This window comes from Chenopodium quinoa, unplaced genomic scaffold (assembly GCF_001683475.1).
Source record: "Chenopodium quinoa cultivar QQ74 unplaced genomic scaffold, ASM168347v1, whole genome shotgun sequence".
NCBI classification, from domain to species: Eukaryota; Viridiplantae; Streptophyta; class Magnoliopsida; order Caryophyllales; family Amaranthaceae; genus Chenopodium; species Chenopodium quinoa.
This window is the reverse complement of record NW_018743510.1, coordinates 3,620,391-3,644,673: the sequence shown is the minus strand read 5'-3', so window position 1 is coordinate 3,644,673 and position 24,283 is coordinate 3,620,391. Positions and strand designations below refer to the sequence as shown.

The 24,283-nt window shown below is 40.7% G+C and overlaps 3 protein-coding genes across 3 annotated transcripts; 2 read left to right on the top strand and 1 right to left on the bottom strand.

The window, feature by feature from the left end:
• Positions 1–14,714: 14,714 nt before the first annotated feature.
• Positions 14,715–17,732, bottom strand: LOC110739748 (60S ribosomal protein L17-2). The gene is made up of 7 exons (XM_021920220.1): positions 17,584–17,732; positions 17,446–17,482; positions 17,305–17,345; positions 15,888–16,118; positions 15,672–15,774; positions 15,525–15,592; positions 14,715–15,007 (listed from the first exon to the last, which is right to left on the bottom strand). Exons 1-7 carry the CDS (start codon positions 17,584–17,586, stop codon positions 14,978–14,980), a joined length of 513 nt encoding a protein of 170 aa, XP_021775912.1. The 5' UTR covers positions 17,587–17,732; the 3' UTR covers positions 14,715–14,977.
• A 2,717-nt stretch (positions 17,733–20,449) lies between these two features.
• LOC110739814 lies at positions 20,450–21,541 on the top strand. Its single transcript, XM_021920297.1, has 2 exons — positions 20,450–20,859; positions 20,986–21,541. Exons 1-2 carry the CDS (start codon positions 20,450–20,452, stop codon positions 21,539–21,541), a joined length of 966 nt encoding a protein of 321 aa, XP_021775989.1.
• A 655-nt stretch (positions 21,542–22,196) lies between these two features.
• Positions 22,197–23,577, top strand: LOC110739813. The gene is made up of 2 exons (XM_021920296.1): positions 22,197–22,800; positions 22,892–23,577. The coding sequence occupies exons 1-2, from the start codon at positions 22,197–22,199 to the stop codon at positions 23,575–23,577; spliced, it is 1,290 nt and encodes a 429-aa protein (XP_021775988.1).
• The last annotated feature ends 706 nt before the right edge of the window (positions 23,578–24,283 follow it).

Sequence of the window (24,283 nt, the reverse complement as noted above, 5' to 3'; positions counted from 1 at the left end):
CGTCCATGAAGCTCATCAAAGCATGACCGGCTGTAGAGTCGACCAGGCTGTCGATCTGTGGAAGCGGGTAACTGTCTTTTGGACATGCTCTGTTTAGATCTATGTAGTCTACACACCTCCGCCAAGTTCCGTTTGGCTTTTTGACCAGGACAATGTTTGCTATCCAACCCGGGTAGTAGCATTGCCGAATGAACCCAGAATCTAATAGCTTCTTGACCTCAGCGGCTGCCGCTTTAGATCTTTCCTCGCCATGATTTCTCTTTTTCTGCCTAACCGGCTTCTTTTTTGGATCCACGACGAGTTTGTGGACAGCTAGATCCGGGCTTACGCTTGGCATCTCTTCCACTTCAAAGGCAAAAATGTCTTTGAATTCCTTCAACAGTTGGAGCAAATCTGCCCCCAACACCTCAAAAGCAACCGTCCCAACCTTGACGATTCTGTCGGGCCGGTTGTCGTCCAGGACGACATCAACGCTTTCTCCTGCCGGTTGGGGTCGAAAGTCATCCGACCTTTCTCCAACAAGTGATTGCTATTGGTTTTCTTTTTTTACGGGAGCCAGTTGGTCCGCCTTTCTTTTCTTCCCGGCTGCCCTTGGAGCCGGGACTGCTGGATCGCAGTTATCAACATCTATGGGCTCACCTTGACCGGCTGTACCCATAGTTGGCTTGACGTCAGAGAGGTAGCACTCCCTAGCCGTCTTCTGGTCCCCGTTTAAGGAATCGACTGTACCATCATCCTTCTCAAATTTGACTAGCATGAGAGACGGGATAATGATAGCCTTAGTGTCACGGTCCGAGAGTTTGACACTGGATCGTGCGGCGCGCACTTCTCTATTGACGACAAGGACGCAAGCCTAGAGCGAAGGGGGTTCGTGGCACACAGCAGCACGGACCAAAGGTATCTCAACAAAGCACTCGTCGACAACGAGTGCTGAGTCGGGGCTTGTGACGGCCGATATTTCGAAGCGGGCACAAGCGGGACCGACAATAAGGAAGGCGTCTTTTGAGGTTCTCTTGGTTTGGTGGGGAGGCTTTAAAACAAGGCAAGCACAATATCTATAAAGGCTTAAATCAACACACAAGTCTTAAAGAAAAGGCAACCCGGATAGGAGCTTTCATTCATTCAACCATTCGCCCCATAAAGAGCTTTATATTGATTACATGGATAAATACTAGTGAACGTTGGAACTACAGTAACACAATAATTTCCCCTAGAGCCTAGAAAGCAAAAAGAAAGACGTATAAGACACTACATAAGGAAAATACAAGGAAAAAGGAAGGGGAATACATAGAGAAAGAGGCGGATTCTAACATCCTCCCCCACTTAAGCTGTCGACGACCTCGTCGACTTACAAAACAAACATATATGTAAAGAAGAAGAAATAACAGCTTCACTCTTCTGTTGCTGGTGTGGCTCTCGCACTGGTTCTGATGTTGGCGCGGTTGCTGGTGTTGCGGTTGCTGTCTTCTGGATCTGGGTGATAAGGCTTGAGGCGGCTAACGTGGAAGACAGGGTGTATCTTCATCCACGTAGGCGGTTCAACCTTGTACGCACTCTTCCCAATCCGTTTAGTGATGCGAATGGGGCCTTCATATTTTCAGATTAGCCTGCGATCTCTTCCTCTAAGGAACTTGAGCTGTTCTGGGAGGACCTTCACCATGACCATATCCCTACATCAAACTCCACCGGTCTTCTATTCTGGTCGGCCCACTTCTTCATTCTCTTCGATGCCCGCTCCAAGTATGCGCGAGCAACTTCCATGTTTTGCTGCCACTCTCGCTTAAACTATCGTGCTTCGCGGCTCCTCCCATCTTCTGATGTTGCTATGGTGTGAGGCAGGAGAGGTTGTTGGCCCATCACCAGTTCAAACGGACTTCTGTTGGATGCGGTGCTCTTTTGGGAATTGAAGCAAAGTTGGGCGACATCAAGGAGCTTAACCCAATCCTTCTGGTTGGCGCTGACGAAATGTCTCAAGTATTCCTCTAAAAGACCGTTGAATCTCTCTGTTTGGCCATCAGATTGAGGGTGTTGGCTTGAAGACATGTTTAAGTCTGACCCCATCAGCTGGAATAACTCTGTCCAAAATATGCTCGTGAATCTAGTATCTCGGTCGTTGACTATGCTTTGGGGCAACCCCCAATACTTCACGACATGCTTAAAGAACAAAGCCGTTGTCTCCTCCGCACCACAAGTCTTCTGCATGGGAACAAAGGTGGCGTATTTGGAGAATCTATCAATCACCACCATCACTGCGGAGTACTGGTCCACCTTGGGGAGACCACTGATGAAGTCCATTGATATGCTTTCCCACGGACGCGTCGGCACGGGAAGAGGATCTAGGAGGCCTCCAGGTTTCTGACGGTCTACCTTGTCTTGTTGACAAACCAAGCAGGTCCGGGTGTAACTCATGACATCTTCTTTCATTCTTAGCCAATAATACCCCAAAGAGAGTAAGCTTAACGTCCTCTGCCAACCTAGATGTCCGGCCCATAGGGTATCATGACATTCCTTCAAGAGCATCTTCCGTAGGCCTCCCACCTTTGGTATGAATAGCTTGTTACCCTTTGTGAAAATGAGCCCGTCTTCCATCCAGAAGCGTCTTGTCTTTCCTTCTTCTATCAGCCCCTTAATAGTGTTCGTCATGGGGTCTTCTGAGAGGTGTTGCTTGACTTGCTCTTTGACTGAAGTGGTGACATTGCTGGCTGACATGGGGGATAGTCTCTGGAGGGGGGCCAGATCGGCACGACGACTCAAGGCATCAGCAACCCTGTTACTGGCTCCAGTTTTATACGTGAACTCCACATCAAAATCTGCTAGGACCTCCTGCCAACGAGCTTACTTCCCCGTTAACTTAGGTTGGGTGAGGAAGTAGCTGGCCGCAGTGTTGTCGGTGCGAACAATAAACTTCCCTCCCAGCAAGTAGTGTCTCCACCCCTTCAAGCAATGAACAATGGCTAACAGCTCTTTTTCTTGGGCAGCATACCTTCTCTCGGCTCCACTCAACTTCCGGCTCTCTTAAGTAACAGGGTGACCTTCTTGGAGTAAGACCCCGCTTAATGCATAGTCGAACGCATCCGTCTCAACTTCAAACGGCTTGTTGATGTTAGGGAGGGCTAGAACCGGTTCTTTCATCACTGCTTCTTTGAGTTTGAGGAAAGCCCCTTGTTGTTTCTCCAACCAGCTCCACTTGTTATCTTTCTTCAACAAGTCCGTGAGGGGACTTGCTATCTCTGAATATCCTTGAATGAAGCGGCGATAGTAGTTAGTCAACCCCAAGAACGACCTTAACTCTAAGACGTTCCTCGGAGCTTGCCAATCACTGATGGCTTGGATTTTCTTAGGATCCATCCTTATGCGGCCTCCTCCTACAAAATGTCCAAGGAAGCTTACTTCTTCCTTCGCAAAAGCGCATTTTTCCCGCTTCACGAACAGGTGATGTTGTCTTAATTTCTCAAACACCTTCCTCAGGTGTTCTAAGTGATCCTCCAGGGTGTTGCTGAAGATCACAATGTCATCCAAGTAAACGACCACAAATTTATCAAGGTAGTCGTGGAAGACTTGATTCATCAAGGTGCAGAATGTTGCAGGCGCGTTGGTTAGCCCAAACGGCATGACCAACCACTCAAACGCGCCATATCTGGTGACGCAGGCCGTCTTTGGTTCATCTCCCTGAGTAATTCGAACTTGGTGGTAGCCAGACCTTAGATCAAGCTTTGTGAAGTACACAACGTCCCCCAGCTGATCGAACAAGTCTGCCACCAACGGTATTGGATAGTGATTTCTCACTGTCAGCTTGTTTAGGGCTCTATAGTCGATGCACAATCTCAAACTCCCATCTTGTTTCTTCTGGAAGAGGACTGGTGCCCCATAGGGAGCTCTAGAGGGTCGGATAAAGCCAGCTTCCAACAACCCGTCTAGCTGCTTACGCAGTTCCGCGAGTTCCGGAGGGGCCATCTGGTAGGGGCTTCGCGCGGGTGGTCTAGCGCCTGGCACCAGTTCGATGCTGTGATCTATGGTCCTTTGAGGAGGAAGAGATTTTTGGAGCTCCTTAGGAAGGATGTTTGCATATTCCCCAAGTAACTCTCCTATCACTTCCGGGATATCACCTTCAACCTCCTCATCTTTCATCGAGAGAGTGGCAAGGAACGTGGGTTCATTTCTCCTCATCCCCTTCTTGAGTTGCATTTCTGATAGCAGGGGGCCTTTCAACTCTTTCCCTTTTTCAGGCTGAGCGTGTGTCCGTAGGAGGCACGGTTGGTGGCTTGTCACAAGTAAGGACCCTAGGTGGGGCATCGGAACAGCCTTGCTGGTGTGCAGGAAATCCATCCCAAGGACCAGTTCAAAATCGTCCATGGTTGCCACCGTAAAGTCCAGACCCCCACTCCATTCCCCAATCCTTGTATTCACATTCTTTGTCACATCACAAGTTGGTTGTGCTTCTGAGTTCACCGCTTTCATGCGACCACCACTATGCACGGCTCTCAACCCTAACCTGTTTGCCTCGCGCTTCGTGATGAAATTATGAGTGGCCCCTGTATCAACCATCGCCCGAGCCTTCTTCCCGTTTATCCAGACATCTAAGTACATTAGGCTGGTAGCCCGACCCTTATCTTCCGACGTTTCTTTTCCCATAGCGTACATGCAATACACTGCCCCCAACTTAGAGGGTTCTTCTTCGCTTCCCACGTCCTCCTCTTTGTCATCTCCTTTATGAGGGTCAGAGGACATTGAGGAGAGTTTCTTCTGGAGGTTGACTTATGCTGGCACTCAAACCATTTGTGCGGCCCTCGACAAAGTATACAGGTGAGGGGTTTGTTCCATGATGATGATGAGCCCGAGGACCCAACTCTGTTTGTAGACGCAGTGAAGACATTCTTCCGCGAGTCTTCTCCCCCATTCCTAAACCTATTCCCCACACTGTTCGAGCTAACCTGAGAATTACCACTGGTGCTCCTTGGGGTGCTTGATGTTGACCCACTATTTCCCTTCTTCTGGATGGGTGCTTTGTCTGACGAGTAATCCATCAACCTTTCAGCTGCAGCTATAGCACCCGATAAGGTATCAATTTTCTAGCGACATATCTCCCTTTGAGCCCAATCTTTCAGACCTCGCACAAAGTTGAATAGGCGATCCTTCTCTGACATGTCATGAATCTCTAACATGCACGCCGAATATTCCTTCACATACTCCCGAATAGAGGTCTTGTGTTGCAGGGTTGCAAGCTTGGTGCGAGTGACAAACTCAATATTCTCGGGGTAAAATTAAGCCATCAGCTCTTTCTTTAGATCCTCCCAAGTGTCTACCGACGTTCTCTTAGCTTGAATATCGGCGTACTTGGTGCGCCACCAAAGCTTAGCATCGTCCACTAAGTACATCGTTGCAGTATCAACCTTCAGTTCATCCTCCAACCGACATATACGGAAGTATTGCTCCATGTCAAAGATGAAGTTGTCAACCTCCTTCGAGTCTCTCGTGCCATTAAAGGTCTGAGGTTTAGGAGGTTTTATTTTAGTATCTCCACTATCCCCGAGCCCTCTTTGGGCACGCATCAAGGTGGCACATTTGTCTTGTGCCTCATCAGCTAAGCCTTGCACAAAGTTAAGCTGCTTCGTCAACCCATCCACCGTCGACTCGAGCCTCTCCATTTGCTTGGCTTGCTTTATTACAATATCCTCGAGCTTGGGCATCCTTTCTTCCAGCATAGCCCACTGTTCTGACTTGCCTTCAAGCCAAGCAAGTCTTTCTTCCAACGTATATCCTGGCATCTCTTCGTTCGGCATATCTCGAGCAACCTGGCTCTGATACCAATTGTCACGGTCCGAGAGTTTTGACACTGGATCGTGCGGCGCGCACTTATCTATTGACGACAAGGACGCAAGCCTAGAGCGAAGGGGGTTCGTGGCACACAGCAGCACGGACCAAAGGTATCTCGACGAAGCACTCGTCGACACCTGGCCCTCATCCACTGAGTTGGCCAGCTTCCTGATGTTGTCTTTCGTTCCCCGGATGGTTGGGCCTCCACCGGAAAAACCGCCTGCTATGGTGAAGACAGTCTCTTCATCCATTTCAGAGTTAGCAGGGTCGGTTTTTGCCGTCTGCCCCTTATTTATTTTGTGGTTGCCTTTGGGTTTTGGCAGGTAAGATTTTAGGGCTCCCTCGTCAGCCAGACGGTCTAACAGCCGCCTGAGGCTATAGCAGCCATTAGTGTCATGGCCACCATCCTCATGGTATTGGCAGTACTTGCTCTTATCCCGACTACTAGTGGGACTTTTCATGGCGGCCGGTTTCTGGAGGGACAACCGGTCCTTGATTTCCATAAGGATGGAGGTGCAGTCTTTTGTGAACTCGTACTTGGGGACGTACGGTTCGGATTTTCTTCTTGCCTTCTGGGCCAGCTGACCAGACCGGTCTGCCGCCCAGATTCCTTTTCTCTTGTCTTCCTTTTTTGCCGGCTGCTGTGGCCGGTTATCTCTCTTGTCAGATTTTTTGAAATCTGACGGTTGCTTTACAGCACAAAGCTCCGTCGCCAGTATATAGGCTTCTGCTTCTATTAACGCCTCTTGGAGGGTGGCTACCCTTTTCCGGACGGGGTCGAACTTGAAGGTCGACCCGTCCTTCAGACCCTTGAAGAAGTCTGTGTAAGCAACTTCGTCAGACAGCCCTTGAATCTGAATTCTCATTAGATTGAACCGTTTGACATAGGACCGGAGTCCTTCCTTCTCACCCTGTTGTACTGCCCCAAGATCAAGGCTGGTCTTTTTGGCAGGGATGTTCATTGAGAAGTTTGACGTGAATAAATACGCCAAAGTTCTGAAGTTGTTTATGCATCCGGCTGGTAGATTACCAAACCACCGTTGGGCAATGCCCTTCAGGGTAGCCGGGAAGCATCGACACCAGGCGGCGTCATCCAACCCCTGTAGATACATGAGGTTGGAGTATGCCATTAGGTGGTCTTCCGGGTTGGAGGTGCCATCATAGGCACCTACCAACACATTCTTGACCTTAGGCGGTTGTGCCGCCTGGGTTATGTCTGGCGAGAACGCCGTTGGCTGTTCTCCCAGATTAAGCAGGCGCAGCTGCCAATCCGTGGGTTGGAACGGCTGCTGCGCCTGATTTCTTTGGAGGACCATATTGTCCCGGCTGGATTTCTTTGGGACCAGATCGCGCAGAAGGTTCGCGAGACTGACCCGCTTGGTCTGTTTCCGAGTGTCTGACGGAGACACTACGGAGGCTGTCTGGAAAGGTCAACGTTGAAGCCGACGCAGACAGTTGCTGATTTCTCTTCTCCTGGAGAAACGTCCGGGCATCAGAGAAGGTTTTCTTGGATCCGTTCGGCTGTACGTGCCGGTGGCTTTTCTGTGCTCCATTTGAGGAAAACGGGGCCTATTTAAGACGATGAAGGCTTCTTGGCCGGCTGGCCCTTTTGGGGGGTGGCCGACCGGATGAGATTCTTTATCTCGCCTTTGAAACTGTTCATGAAAGTCATGAGTTCGTTTCTCGTGACGGGAGCAGATCCCGCTGCTGCTTGGGCTTCCCCAACCGGCATACCGGTTGCGTTGTTGGGAGCAGCTTGACTCTCACCTCGTTCCTTCATTTCTTTTGAACGGGTGCGTTTGGTTCTAAAGGACCCGTCTGGGGCCACGTAGGTGTTGATCTCATAGTCATCACCATTTTCGTGGTCCGTCTGGACCTCAGGTTTGGCCAGGGGCCGTTTGTTCAGATTCGCTGGTACAGTATCAGACGTCATCTTAGAAGTACCCTCCCCACAGACGGCGCCAATGTTTCGGGGTTTTTTGATGTGTCCTGCGGGAGAGTTACGGTTCCAAGACTGAGCTGCGGGATGCCTATACCTGCAAGATCACGAAGACTCCGGTTGGTAGGAGTTTCGCCTCCGACGATCAAGTTAGTATACGCACAGGAGGAAAGAATACGGAATAGGTAAAGTTCTTCTCGCTGATTGGGAGAATTCCGCAATTAATATTGCTCGGTAATAGTGTTTGTATTTATGAATACCCCATTAATGAGGTTTGCCCCACTTTATAGTAGGGCAGACAAGTCCCCCATGGAGGGTACCAAGGACACGTGTCAACAGAGGATTGGAGCCCTATTGACTAATGGTGATGCGCCACGTGTCACTTGCCTATTAGGCCACGTGTCTAGGGTAATTTTTACCCTAAACAATAATAATTTTAGAAAATAAGCAAAATCTTTTTAAAATAAGATTTCAATAATTATGAAAATAAGATAATTTACGAATTTACCCTTATCTATAAACAAAAACTACTTTCTCCCATCACTTTCACCACCACCCATTTCACTCCATCCACTCCAAAAACTTTCACCAACACCACCACTGGTCAACCACCACCACCACCTCCCTTTACTTACAAATCACCACCACCCACACTACAAAAACATTCCAAAGTGTAGATCTATGCATCACCATCGCGCGAAAATGCCGAAGAAGGACAGAAGAAGGCCATCGTGGAGGATGTCGGCGCGTCAAAGGTAATTTTTTTTTTTTTTTGAAATCGGTGGAAACACCCAATTTTTTCGAAATCTCTAGGTAGAAACGCCCAGAAATTTCGAATCTTCGATGCAGGTTCATAATTTCTAGGCATTTCATGTGGAACCGCCCAAAAATTTCGAACCACCGTCCAAGATTCGAATTTTCTGGGCGTTTCCTACTCGGTTGTGCGAAAAAAATGGGCGTTTTGCCCGCAATGTATTTTTTTTACGCCCAAAATTTATGTTATTTTGTAGTTATTGCACTACTAGAAAAAGGTCCAATTCCGACGGATGTGTTCCGACGGACACAAAAATCCGTCGGAAAAAACGAAATTTCCGATGGATTTATATTCCGTCAGAACTTTCCAACGGATATGGGTTTCCGTCGGAAATTTCCGACGGATATGGGTTTCCGTCAGAAATTTCCGACGGAATTTAATTCCATCGGAAAATATTTAGTTTCCGAGGGAAAATCTGTAGGAAAATAAATACTTTCCGACGGATTTTAAATCCGTAGGAGATTTCCGACGGATTTTGAACCATTTCCGACGGAATTTTGATTTTATTACCCAAAAAAAAAAAACACGGAACTACCCCCTTCCTCCCTTTCATTTTGTCATTTCACTCTCCTCTCTCTCCGCCACTCTTTCCCCTCTTTCTCTCGTTTCTCTCTCCTCTCCCCTCTCCTCTTTCCTCTCCTCTTTCCTCATCTCTTTCTCTCTCCTCTCCTCTTTCCTCTTCTCTTTCTCTCTTTCCCCTTCGGTGTTCTTCTTTCCCTTCTCCTCTTTGCCTCCAGCCAGCCAACATCATCAATAACATCAACATCATCAATAACACAACCACCAACGTCATCAATAACACCACCACCGCAACAACCACCGACAACACCAAGGTCGCGCAAGAACAACATCAACAACACCGTACAACCGTCGCGTCACCTCCAGTGCCGCCGCGTCACATTCAGCCGCACCGTCAACATATCATTCTAGATCTACATTTAATTGTGGTTAGAATTAGATCTAGTTTTATTTTGTTCAAATTTTCAATGTATAACTTTTTTTTTTTTGAAATAATTGTATATTTAAGTTAAAATATTTGAGATAATTCTATAGTATAATTTGTTTTTGTTAAATTTCGAATTTTGTGTTGATTTTAGATCTGTATATTTAATTTTGAATAATTGCTTCTGTTTTTTATTTTATGTTTTGATATTTTTTTTTTGTGCTGAAGTGTCACGGGTTAGGGGTTTTGGTGGGTGGGTGAAGATGGTTGGTTAGGGTTAAGGTGGTGGGTATGGTGGGGTTAAGCGGGTTATTGGCGGTGGGTTAAGGTGGTGGATCTAGTGGGTTGAGGGTAGGGGGTGGGCTGGTAGGGGTATGGGTGGGTAGGGGGCAGGGGATGGGCTGGTGGTGGGGGTGGTAGGTGGGGCTTTTTTTTCTATTAAATTTTCCGACGGAAATTTCCGTCGGAAGATAGTAGATTCCGACGGAATTTTTCATCGGAAGTTTCCGTCGGAAGAGGTATATTCCGACGGAAAATTCCGTCGAAAGCTTGGCTTGTTGCGACGGAATTTTCAGTCGAAAACTTGCGACGGACTTCCCAATTAAGTCAAACTTGACTCCGACAGAACATAATCCGTCGGAATGGACCTTTCCGACGGAATTTCCCTCGGAATATCGCGAAATTCCTACAAAGTGTAATGCGCCGGTGCTTTCCAACGGAATTCCGTCTGAAATGGGCATTTCCGACGGAATTTCAGGGTTTTTCGACGGATTTTTTCCATCGTTGATTGGTTGTTTTCTAGTAGTGTTGTTATTACAGTATTATTATTGTTGTTAGTAACATTATTATTATTTATATTATTGTTTTTGTTAGTATTGTCATTATTATTTATTACTCCCTCCCTCCCATAATGTCATGCATGTTTTCCTTTTTAGGCGTCCTAAAATGTTGTGCCTGTTTCTAAAAATAGCACATAATTATTTCTTACTTTTTATCTTTTTCATACAAAATACACATAAATGGATATACACAAAAAATCATTACTTACTTTTTTTTTCATACAATATTCTCTACTTTTTATTATTCTCATACAATATTTTCTACTTTTTATCTTTTCAATAGAATATTCCTCTACTTCCACCATTCTCTTTAATTGCCGTGTTTTTTGAGAAGTAGGCACGAAATTATGGGACGGAGGGAGTATTAATATTATTGATTTTGTAAGATTGGAATTGTTTGGTTGATTTTGAAAGTTATGGTGGTTGACCGGTTGTTGGTGGCTGGTGACCATTAGAGAGGACGGTCAAAATATTTGAGGTAAATTTGATTAGTTTATAACAAAGGTTGGAATTTTAGGTTATACATGCAGGCGTTACTTGGAGATTCGAGGGTCACGTTTAGCGTTCTACTTAAATTATTCAAAAATTAATTAAGTAATTACAAGTGGGTAATCTTAATTACTCTCTCTCTCTCTCTCTCTCTCTCTCTCTCTCTCTCTCTCTTAGGGTTTACTTAAACCCTTTTCACTCTCTTCTCGTTCATCGGAATTTGTCGTCGCCGGTTTTTCAGAAATGACAAGGTCATGGTGAACATCATCATGGTCTTTATAGATGTCTTGTATGGAGTTCGTATTAAGATTAACTCTATGAATACAAACTCCATACAAGATGTCTATAAAGACCTGTCTTTTCCATAAAATTGGCAATGACGAAATCCGGTGACCAAGAGGAGAGAGAAAGGGGTAAAGAAAACATTAGGAGAGAGAAATTAGTGTTATCCACTTTTGATTACTTCATTAATTTTTTACAATTTTTAAGCATTTAATTTTCTGATTTGCATATATATCAAAAATTTGATTTCACAAAGATTTTAACATTTTATAAATTCATTTAAATGAAAGTGAGGGATAGCTCAAGTGGTTAGAGTTCCCCTTAAAAAATCATTTAAATAAACTCTATTTTTTTTTGGGAGGGGGGGAGACAGGATCATTTTATTATTATTATTGTGCCACACAGGATGACTTATGATGATCATTTTTTATATAATCGTCTTTAAATTTTCATTACTATCCCTTACTCTATCCCTTACTACTTTGGCTCTTCTTTGGTAAGCTATACTTGGTTATCTCCACTTGTAAAAATTGAAAATAAAACACGGATGCCTTAGTTTTGTTAGTTGTCTGAATTTCGAATCATTTGTAGTTCCAAACTTCTTGTAAATCAACTCATACCTTTATTATATTGAGATGAATCCAACAATTTTTTGCATCAAAATAGTTTATCATTCATTTATATACCAAAATATGGTAAAGCAATTAGAATAAATATCCATACAATTAAATACGTTTTAAGAAATATGAATACGATTCGACAATTTTTTTTTTTTTTTGACAACGGTTCAAAAAGGAGACTAGCTCCCAACTGGCTCAATACTACAATGAGACAACTTGACTCTCTTAAACATACTAATACAAGTGCTAAAACGGGGATTGGGGATACAAACATTGTGGATTGCTTGGAAATACACATAAAGGGGTTGAGGGGACTCATCACTAGTACTAGCCATAAGATGTTCCACACTTGATCCCTTGCGTTTCTTGATCCTGCAAAAACAAACCCTGTAATACCTTTTACCTTTCTTGTTCTTCACCCTTGACCTGATTGGCCTTTCATGCTTCCTTGACGAGGCAGAGAACTTGAAAGTAGAGAGTGGTAGAAAGGACTGCACCTGGCCTGGTTCAAAACTCATGGGGTCTTCTTCATTAGAACCTACGGATTTCACTTCATCAATGTCAGTGGTAATTAAAACTCTCGCAGGTTCCTCACTCCTCTCCTCGATATTTGAACCCTCATTGCTGCTAGAAGTTAGGCAAGTAAATATATGATAATCTAACTTCTCAACGGCAGCGGTGCTGGACTTGGGAAGCCCAACAACATCGTTAACCATGGCGGCATCCATAAATCACATAGCCTTTTCCTTTTGGCTCTTCCTGACGCGATTCCTCTTTTTCGAACCCACCATCTTAGTGAGGTTACACGAACTTTGGAGTCCTTTGCATTGTGAGCTTCCAAATGCCCATTATAAGTGGTCTTTTCTTTCACTCGTACAATCATCCATGAAAGTGCAAACCTTTGAAGAAATTCGAGGTTTTCCCTTGACTGAGATCCGAGTAAGACAAACCGGAAGTCTTAAGGGACTGATTAATTCTTAATCTGTTGGGCTCTCCCTGATCCCTTGCCCTTAGCCTGTCACGAATCCTTGATGTTAGGGGGGCTAGTGGCATCATCATCCCCCTTAAGGCTCTCTACCATCATCTCACTAGCAGCATCCATGGTGGTTAAGTTTGTAACACCACTCTCAACATCGCTACTAGGCAACCTGTTAGATTCTAGATTGACAGGAGGCTTGCTAATCTTTCCCTTTTCATTGTAAAGGGCGTGAGACAGGCCGAAATCCTCAGTACTCCTCTTGCCCTTAAGCTTGCTAGCTCTGCTTCTTAGACCCTCCACTGTTTCCATCTCACGGAGGATGTCTTTGTTGTTAGGCTCAGCCTTGGCTGCTTTGCCAAGCTCTTCATGGGCCTCTTCAAGTTGATTGAGCTTGATCTCGGCTAAAGCTCTTCTGTAAAAGGCTTTAGTGTTGTTTCCATCAAGCATAATGACAATCGAGCAGAGCTCCTTAGTTTGTTCATAATCACGAACCTTTAGGGTACAAGCTATAAGGTTTAACTCAAGGGAGATGGCAAGGTTACAAAGAAGAACACAATCATCTTCATTTTTCGGTAGTACAAAGCACAATAATTTCAACCCTCTGTCGAATTTAGCCCCAAAAAACGACTTCACCCTTCTTGAAAACGATATTGCCATCCTCCTTCAAGACCTTGGCTTGATTTAGGATATTTCGAGGGCAATTATTAGTAGCAAAGTTGACAATGCTTTCATCATAATCGTCGTTCAAGTGTGTGTGCGTAAGGGCGTTATTCAATTGTTGGCAATCCATAACAACCTTCTAAAGAGAAAAGGGATTGACTAAAACTACACTAAAAGGAACTCACGAACAACACCAAGTTGTAAAAGGACTAAAATAGAACTGATTTGAGGGAAACCCAATTAAAAGAACTTAACTAGAAGCTGAACAAAGGAGACGATGCAATGCACATGCCATCTCTTGAAATCTTGAACTTTCAAATTAAAAGTAAGAATATATTCCCTCCGTCCTTAAGTTTTTGCCCCATTTGACTTTTCGCGGTCTCCAACAAGTGTCTTAAAACGGTTATATCTCCATTTTCACAAGTGTAAAAATTATAAAATTAAATATCAATAAAATGTATAATGAGACGTATCCAATAAGATCTCACATGATTATATTATCACTTATAGATTAAGAGTATTTTATGGTCAAAGTTTATAAAATTTGACCTAAATATTTGCAATTGGGCAAAAATTTAGGAATAGAGGGAATAATCACTAAAATTGTGGTTACAATGAAGATAGCCTACGCAAATCTGATCTTGTTCACTATTTGTTGTAATAAACTTATGATTGAGCTTCATGACACCACCAAAGCCATTAAACTGGCTGCAGAACCACCTTGGATCCCCACTCAGAAGACCGTCAGGTCACAAGAAGAGGCAGCTGGGGAAAACCGCGGCGCGACGGCCGACAATCGAGTCACCGTCACAAGTACCGCGCTACCTCGAACAGCGAGGATGAAAGTTTCATGTCTATAAAAAACCGGGGTCTCCCGCGAGCTGATTGGAAAAGATAGAGGATCCCGCCGGCGAACGAGAGGTAAAGCCGCCTACTCTGATCACCGGCGGTCCGCCTGAGGACGCAAAACGAGGGACTGGTTTCGTTAAAATTAAAGGCCTTGAAAAGTCTGGTTTTGGGATTTTGGTTCTCGCGCGTGGAGCGCGTTCAGCGAGTCAAATAACAGTTTATTTTCGTTTTAACCAAAATCGTAATCAGTTTATCAGTGAGCCTCTTCGACAATTGTTCCACTACTTTTTTTAATTCAATTTCTAAGTTTGTAAAATTTTCCTCCGTACCAAATAGTATCACAATGTAATCATGTCAGATTCATTTCCAAGCGTATTTCAAACGGTTCAAGCTTATTTTTTTACCAACACTTGGAACCTCATTTGAATACTCCGTATTTTATATTGCACCTACCAGGCTACAACAGGCATGATAAATCAATATCACTTCCACAATCACAAGTGAGCTTATTCACTTACACGAAAGACAGAATCCAAAATAATCATTAGGGGTAATTGCTAAATCTCATAACACAATAAACATAGAGTTGCAAACTAATAACATCTTGTCAACAGCACAAAATTCCACAGGGAAAGAACAGTAAACAAAGAAAAAAAACATCTGGTGATCAAGAAATTGACAACAAAAAAGAATCAGTCCTCAATGATGAACTCGACCCTCGAAGTTTTTACTTCAGATAAAGCGCCCTTCTATTTGCTGGTGGCCAACTGGGACTCAGGCTGCAAGAACCCATTTTACAACAATGGTCAGTATTCTGTATAAAAAATTAGCAAATAATATAGGAGCTGATAACACATACTAGCAGAGTAACCAATGATTTAAGTAGCAATAAAGAATAAAAATACAAAGGCCTCTTGATCTGTTGCTTGATTTACAATTTGCTTGGTTGGGGAGAGAGGCTTGAGGACAGTAAAAATAAGTTTTACAGAATAATAGAGAAATTTGATATGTCTCAATTAGATTTGAATACCCAGACCCAATGCAATTATAATCTCAAAGATTTTAAAGGGGGAGGGGCGGAAAGTAATTCCATGTACATGCTATCTTCCCTAGGTCTTGCCTTAGACTGTATCTACAATGCAGTTGGCATATCACAGGTAATCATCTTCTGTTAATATTAACAGAATTTTCAACTACCATTCAATTCAAGTTCTTAGCCAAAAAAAAAAAAAAAAAAAAAAAAAAAAAAAAAAAAAAAAAAAAAACAAGCAAATATGATATTAGTAATGAATTTACCTCTTTCCTCACAGCTTCTTCCTTTTCCGACAAGGTTAGCTCAATGTGGCATGGATGCGACATGTAAGCTGCCAAAGAAAACACATCAGTTCCCTGCGATAATTTCTGCAAGTCAACACAAAAAATAACAGACAACTGAACACTCACGATTGATTCTTCCATGAGCACGGTATGTACGGCGTCTCTGCTTCTGTGCTTGGTTCACCTGAATGTGTGAGATGTATAGGGAATCGACATCCAAACCTTTCATCTATAACAATTCAAATAGCATGATGAGAATGCAGCTCCAAGAAATCAGTTGTGGAAAGACGTTAATAACTCAAGCAAATATGCACCCTAGAAACTAGGAAACCAGTCACATACTTCAGCATTGCTCTCAGCATTTTTTAGCAAGTCCAAAACGAATTTGGCAGATTTAACAGGCCAACGTCCTTGTCCGTTTGAATGACGGTTTTTTGCCTGGGCAGTACGGCCAACTCCTCTACAAAAACGACGGAATGGAATTGCTTGTTTGTGGGCAAGGACATCCTCCAAGTACCTTTTAGCCTTGCCTAGAGGCATTTTTCGGAGTGCAAAGGCAGTTTCTCTGGTATTCTGTGTACAGAAGGAAATGAACACAATAATTAAGATTTATACAACTACTAGAACACAATCTTAGCAACATAGTCAAAGAAATCACAACATCGTACAAAAATACATCACGGGCACAGGTCACCAACATCAATAAATTAAGATTCATTATACATACCAGCACAGTATCACTGCATTAAAAGAAAATTAAATAACAATTATAGTAATCCTACAAAACATTCATCAAATTGAACAGAGCTTGCCCATGCAACAGCTCTTATTTACAAGAACATATTTAACATAGGTAGGAATTGCTATCTGAAAATGGTGCTTTGCAATTTAGAGAGTCATAGTCACTATGTTGCACTTAATCTATCTTACAGATATCACTCATTCTGGAAATTACAGCATCTCTTGCACCCCTACCCACTGGCTAAAGCTATTCTCGTACCCATCTCAACCAAAATCATACATTTTTTATTTTCCATATATGCTTCCCGAGTAAATACGTTATCCAATGGATGTTCATTATAACATCAACAAAACATATAAAATGGACACACAAGACAATAAACAATTGGATAATGAAAGAAAAACATATACAGGCACTCGTCAAAGAGGGATAACATAATGTAATCCAAGGCTACAAGGAAAACATGCAAAGTTCAACTTTCACGGAAACTTAACACCAAGGTAGGCACTTCACTAAAAAATTTATGGCCTCATTTGAGTGTACTACATTTAAACACAAAAATTCACACTGTTGTAGAAGACAGCTCACTAAAAGAAAGGTATAATTATAACTTAAAAAAAAAAAAAAAGAAACAGCTCGATTCCCCTACCCCTCAATGCCCGGCATCAAAGATTCAATCTTATTAATCAAAGCAATTCCATTGAAGCGGTTGTATCAGATATGAAAAAGGCCATTCATCAATGGAAAGTAGGAAACTACAACTAGATCACACAATCTCTCATACAATCCTCTAATTGCTACATGCGAAGTACAACAAAATCTCCTAATTCAGAAACACCCCATCCAAATTATTTCTAGCAAATATAATTCAATTTATACACCAATAAGCAAAAGAATATATGCAACAAAGTAAACATAAAATCAGATTAAACCAATGCTATAATACCAAAAATTTAACACCCCATTACAAAAACCAAAAATCCTAGAAAAATAAATATGAAGATAAACCCAAATTACCTTGAAATGACATCGGAGATCCGACCCTCTAGCCTTGCAAGCTGAAAATTTGATACAAATTAACACCCAAAAATCAAAACCCACAAAAATCAATAAAAAATGGATCAAAAGATGAAGAGAAATGATGTAGGAAAAGCTGACACTTGGTGGGGTTTTCGGGTTCTTTTGAATACTTCACCTGAAAATTAAAAAAAAAAATATTCAGAATAAATCAACCATTATAAACGGATAATAAGGTGGAAAGGGAAGAAAGAGAAAGAAAAAGAGAGATATACAGACCATTGTTGCTCCTTGATTTGATATGGCGTCAATGGCAGAACTGTCCCAAAATCTTGGTGAGGTTTTGTGATTGAGGGGAGTGAAGGAGGTAACTCAGATTTTATGAAAACCCTAATTTGTTTCAGGGTTTTTTTTGGGCTGGGCCTTTTTTGGGTATTGGGCCTTACCACGGCTATTTTACTACGCAATTTTTTTTTTCTGCAAAATCTCTAAATAAACTATTTATACATCCCTTTCAAAAAAAAAAAAAAATAAACTATTTATACTTTATGATATTTTCTTTCCAATTTGACAATCATATTCCATATATACCCAAATGAAATATTTCTGAATATCTTTTATTTACTTTATGTAGTATTTTGTAAAATTAAAAAAAAAAATATGTAGTATTTAGTAATATTATTGTCAAAAATATTTAACAACCGTGCATTGCACGGGATTTTAAACTAGTATTTACTATAAACTATTCATTGAGACGTTTTCAACAAGTATCTATAGGGTCATAGGTTGTACTCCGTATTTCCTCCTTTTTTATCGTAGCGTTTGACTTTTACACAATTTACAAACACTCCTTTTATCATCTTTTGTGATTTATGCGTTGGAAAATATATATTCATATAGAATTTTGTTAGATTCGTCTCGAAATACACTTTCGTAATGTGCATTGACAAGCGTAAAATTGCCAACTTGTAATTAAAAAAACGGAGGAAGTATATAGGTATACCTGGGTACAAGAAATGCCATATTGCCATAGTTCTTTTACTTGTTTATCACGTGTGGAATAAAATAAATCCAAGTTTATTATCTTGAACAAAAAATTGTAAAAATTACTTATTTGTTTCTTTTTATTTGCAATATTTTCCCATAAAATAAAAATTTCACAAAATTTGCAAAGCACTTAAATGGAATCTCTTTTAGCTTAACGTATACTTCTCTTATATTTACTCATTTTAATTACTCATCCACTACCCTTAAAATTAATGATACTCCCAAGCACACCAACTATTGTGAAAAAACTTGCATAACAACACATTTCTTGTCTCTCTCCTTCTTCTCCCTTGTTTCCCATGGTAGTCATTACTACTCCCTCTGTCCCTTATATTTTGCCCCATAGTGTAATGTTACTTTTTTAAGTTTTGGTTGAAAAAAAGTGAGGAGAGAAAAAAGTGGTGGGGTTAATGGGTTGTTGTGAGAGTAGAAATGTGGACTCATATGTCCAAAAATAGAATAGGGCAAAATTAAAGGGACAGACTATAAAGAAAATTGGGGCAAAAATTAAGGGACAGAGGGAGTACCTCGTTCCCTTATCCACTTTCCTTATAGTCAGTGGCGGACCCACATTGGGCCCAGGGTAGCATGCATGTGCCCCCCTCCAAAAAAATTCGTTAAAACAAGCCCTGCAACAGTATTTGTGTAACTATTTTAATTTGTGTAAATAATGAACAGTGTTGCTTTGTTGGTGCGAGATGCGATGATGGCAGTTGTTTTTTTGTATGGGTTAGGGGTTCGAAGCTGCTAGCATACAATATTTGGTATTTATGATACTGGGAAAATAAACATTTTTTAATTGTATGGTTAAAACACCTATATTAGTCAAAGTAGAATATTTTAATAATACTTTTTTGTAAAATAAGTTAAAGTGGTTATGTAAATTTGTGAATAGTAAATAGTTAAAATAGGACGCTAAAAAAGATACAAAGGGAATATACGACAAGACAATGCATCATATAAAAAGTTAACTCAGTTTGTTCAGTTGTTTGTTGTATGTGACGACATTCTAAATAGTGTATAACGAGTACGAGTTTATACGTTAAAGTTATTTATGATTTTTTTCGTATCTAGTACGTAATTCTACCCCTACTTACAAATCCTGGATTTGCCACTTCTTATAGTCCCCCCTCTCTTGTCTACCACCTTCTCCATATATTTTTTAACCCATTATACCTCAAAATCCGTCGAGAAAACATTTGTGTAAAACCGTCTTAGCATTGCTATCAATAAAAAAACAATTTGTAATTAAACAAAAATTTGGATACCTTGGGTCCTTAGCAAAATTTGATCTTTTGGAGTTGGATGGCTAAAATCAAAATCATTGTACCTCATGGATATAAGAGCACTCCCAGCAGTGAGTGAAAAACCCCTCACGAGTGAAAGTTAAGGTGTAAAAAAAAAAACCAAGCACTACATCAATGAGTGGAAAAGCTCTCACGGTTGAGGGAAATGAAAAATGCACAAGAGTTGAGAGCAAATCAGGATGAATAGTATTAATGTGGGACCTAGGAGAAAGTGACGCCACCCCCCTTTTTTTTGCTGAGAAAGCAGTCAAAACGATCCGTTTTGTGCTTGCTGTGGCCAAAATGACGCCGTTTGATAGCTTTCTTAGCAAAAAATTGAAATAGCTAGCAACTGGCGCGCGTCAGGTCAGCCAATGGGATTGCGACACACGTTAGTGCCAGTTTATTCAGCCAATCACAAATTTTCTCTTTTTCCCAACGGTAATATATTTTAAAACGGTAATAATTCCGTTATAAATTAAAAAAAAAAAAAAAAAAAATTCACCAACGACCATAAAATTTTATTCTCTATAAATAGACATGCATTTTGATATATTTTGATATACTTTCAAAAACCCAAAAAATCTCCTATATTCACTAATTTCCCAATCCTCACTTCTTCTTATTATTATAATTATTAATTACGGTTTTCTTAAAAATTATTATTATTATTATTATTTATTAATATTATTGTTGTTATTGTTGTTGTTTTACTTTGTGAAAATATAATTTAATTATTATTTTTTTAGTAATTGTTAAATTTTTTACTAATTATTGTTTAAAGCTTTATTATTTTACTACTTTATCAGCTTATGGATCCTAACAACCCTGATTTTTCTAATCATTTCTCTGATTTGGGTGATGATTTTATCGCTAATCCTCGATTTCAACTTTTCCTACAAAGACTTGGAAACACTTCTTTGCAAAATTCACCACAACAAACACCTCATCAAACTCCTTTCGAAAACACTACCTATGAACCACATTCACCTCTTGTTAATCAAGGGAGCAATTCTCATTTTGATGATGAAATGGAAGAAACTGTTTCAGACACTCCTCAATACCCTCCACCTCCTCCAAGAGTGTCTGTCAATCAAAACCAGTCACTTACAAAATCAAGTCGAATGTGGTCTATTGCGGAGGATGAAGCTCTAATTGGTCTGTATCTTCAATTCAGTGAAGATGCAATTGTTGGTACAAACCAAAAAGCAGTTGTGCTATGGTGAAAAATATCTGCGGCATATGATCAAGCGCAGGCTGAGAAACCCCACATCCTACCGCCAAGACCTTTAAGGAGTTTGGAAAGCTGTTGGAGAAGGATGACAACTGATTTAATACAATGGAGTAGTTGCTATGACGAAGCTGGAAGGGCAACTGGAAGTGGTTACAACGAAGCAGACCGAATTAATAATGCAAGTAACTTATTCTATATTTCCTCCAAGCCTACTCAACATAATTTTAATTGTCACCATGGTTGGGAAATGGTTAAAAATGACCCGAAGTGGAGGACAAAACTGAGATGGGCGTTGTCAAGAGAGGAAAGATTTGCTTGCGGTGATGTTGTCGAAGATGACAATAGTGGAAGTGAAAAGCGGTGTAGAACTGAAGATGAAGGTGTTGTTCCCGTTATCGGTTTCTCTTCTGGAGGTCTTCCTCGACCTGATGGCGTTAAAAAGGCAAAGTTCAGGCGTAATAAGGGAAAAGGAGTGGCTTTTGAAGTTTCAAACATTAGTGAGAAAATGCAGCAAAATAATGCAAGTAGGGAAATTGAGGCACAAATGCGGTTGAAGAAGTTGGATTTCGACATGGAAAGGGAAAGGAGGAAGCAAAACAAGTCGAGCTTCACCAAAAACAAGTCGAAATTCAAGAGAGAAGGCTCAACTATGAAATGCTGCAAGTTCTAATTGCAAAAGCACCGGACCTAACTCCTGATGAAGAGGCATACAAGGAAGAATTACGTGCACTACTCTATGGTAGAAGGAACATGTAATTATGATCAGCTTAATGTGTTTGCTTCTGTTTTATTTAATTAATGTTCAATGTAGTCCTTTTTATTTTAATTAATGTTAGATGTACTCCTTTTTATTTACAGTAATGTTAAATGAATTATGTTTTATATAACATTAATTATGCAGTAATTTATTTACTTTATTAAATTTGTTTTAAATAATAATCACATGTATTGGTTAATCAGAAATATACAACTCCCAATAAAATCTTCACAGCTTTATGTTGAAGAGTCATATCAACTGATCACAAGTATTGATAATGATATAGAATATTGAAGAGTCATACCAACTGTTGAAGTGTCACAGATCACATGCATCAATAATTCAATTGCAATTCAGAGTGCAATGACAAATCAATTTCATTGCAGAGATAGCATTGAAGTGTCGTATGTCACATGCAATGATACATGAATTTCAATTCAGAGTTACTCACATGCAACTTCAGAGCAACTCACATGCATTGATAGTCACTTGTACTATATATACATGCATGTGTTATTCTGAACGGAAAGAATCCCAAACAAACCAACTATCAAACCATAACCAAAAGATGTCTTTCATTTCCTCCACCTCAAGCTCTAGTTCTTCTGATTTCTCAAATAACGTTGTATTTGATCGGTTAGTTGATGATTATGCTGCTAACCACCTACCTCATATTTTAATTCCCCAAGACTCATCACAAGAATCCCAACTTAATAATGATATAGAAAGTGTCCCGGAGCCTAAAAGGGATAGGGAAAGAGAAAAAGGGCATGTGCAACTATATAACGATTATTTTGCGAGTAATGCAGTGTATAACGACAACCAATTCCGCCGTAGATTTCGTATGCAAAGATCTTTGTTCTGTAGCATTATGAACAAGGTGGTTGAAGGGGATCGATTCTTTCAACAACGTCGGAATGCAGCTGGAAAGCTTGGTTTATCACCGTTGCAGAAATGCACCGCTGCAATAAGAATGTTAGCGTATGGTGTAGCCCCAGATGTCGTGGATGAATATCTACGTATAGGCCAAACAACCTCTAGGAATGCATTGCAACATTTTTGTCAAGGGGTTATTTCACAATTTGAAAGTGAATATCTACGTAAACCTACAGATGAAGATTTAAGGAGAATCCTTCATCAAAATGATTTGCGTGGATTTCCAGGCATGATTGGTAGTATAGACTGCATGCATTTGGAGTGGAAGAATTGTCCTACGAGCACAATATGCTGGTCATAGCAAGACTGCAACCCTCATTCTTGAAGCCGTTGCTGATCAGGATTTATGGATTTGGCATGCGTTCTTTGGAATGCCTGGCTCATGTAATGATCTTAATGTCCTTTACCGTTCACCGGTGTTTGATGATGTTTTACAAGGTCGTGCACCACCAATAAATTTTTCGGTAAACAGACATCAATATGAGTTGGCCTACTACTTGGCAGATGGGATTTACCCGAGATGGCCAACTTTTATACAAGGTATAACACATCCTCAAGTTCAAAAAGACAAGTTGTTTGCTGATCGACAAGCAGCAGTTCGGAAAGACGTTGAACGGGCTTTCGAAATTTTACAAGCTAGGTTTGCTATACTACGACAACCAGCACTTGCATTCGACAAAGATATTCCTTGTGACATTATGAAAGCCTGTATAATAATACACAACATGATCGTCGAGGATGAACGACACAACTACACACGTGCAGATGTTTTGAGACGATACTACGAAGAAGATCGACCACAACGTACAGCAGCGCGAGCGGGACCGAGCACAAGTGCCACGGTGACTAACAACGAGCCATTTGAATTCAACGTCGGGCGGCCACCCAACATTGATTTCAACGCGTATTTTCAGAGGAGGATTGCCCTTCGTGATAGAGAAATTCATTCATCTCTCAAACAAGATTTAGTAGAGCACATATGGCAGAACTTTCATCATAATACGACCGAATAAATAAATTTGTAGTTTGTAATCGTATCGTTTATAAGTTTTAATACTCGTGTTCGTGTATTATTTTAGGTCAAACCGCTTTTATTAAGTTTGTAATCGCACTGTTATTTAATATTCGTTGTATTTGTATTGCCGTTTTCTAAGTGACTCATTTATGTGTTCATTTCAAAAATGCGCTTCTAATTAATCGTTTAAGTTAAAAAAAACATCTTTCGTAGAATCTATAATTGCTGTTATTTTTTTAAATTATTATATTCTAATTAAAACGTTAAATAAAAAATTATATTGAAAATGTTATATTCATTAATTTTAACCGTAATTAAATAAATACATAAAAAAATATAAAAAAAATAAAAAATTACAAAAATAAATAAAAAATTATTAAAAATTATTACATTGTAATTAAAACGTAATTATAAAAATAAAATATTACATATTTTTAATTGTATTGGAAAGTTAAATATGTAGTATAAACATTATTAAAAAAAAAAAGAGAAAAAAAAAGATGATGTGTATTATGATGGGGTATAGTAAATAGTGGAGGATAAAGTGATGAGGAGTTTTTTTTTTTTGGAGCATTGGTGTAGTAAAAAAAAACCTCTCATGAGAGGAATTGGATGGGAAGAGTGAGAAAGTGGGTAGAGAGAGATTGAGAGGTTTGTTTTCTCCTCACTGCTGATAATGGTCTAAGATCACACTTCTTATCATC

What these genes read in the sequence shown, in the direction of transcription:
- LOC110739748 (XM_021920220.1), bottom strand. An exon ending in ACCCGAAAACCCCACCAAGT is followed by an intron (nt 17,346 to 17,445) that starts GTCAGCTTTTCC and finishes TCAAATTTTCAG; the next exon opens with CTTGCAAGGCTAGAGGGTCG. An exon ending in TGCTCATGGAAGAATCAATC is followed by an intron (nt 15,593 to 15,671) that starts GTGAGTGTTCAG and finishes TTTCTTTGGCAG; the next exon opens with CTTACATGTCGCATCCATGC.
- LOC110739813 (XM_021920296.1), top strand. Translation starts at nt 22,197, where the DNA reads ATGTCTTTCATTTCCTCCACCTCAAGCTCTAGTTCTTCTGATTTCTCA. An exon ending in TGGATTTCCAGGCATGATTG is followed by an intron (nt 22,801 to 22,891) that starts GTAGTATAGACT and finishes TCATTCTTGAAG; the next exon opens with CCGTTGCTGATCAGGATTTA.
- LOC110739814 (XM_021920297.1), top strand. Translation starts at nt 20,450, where the DNA reads ATGGATCCTAACAACCCTGATTTTTCTAATCATTTCTCTGATTTGGGT. An exon ending in CAAAAAGCAGTTGTGCTATG is followed by an intron (nt 20,860 to 20,985) that starts GTGAAAAATATC and finishes ACAATGGAGTAG; the next exon opens with TTGCTATGACGAAGCTGGAA.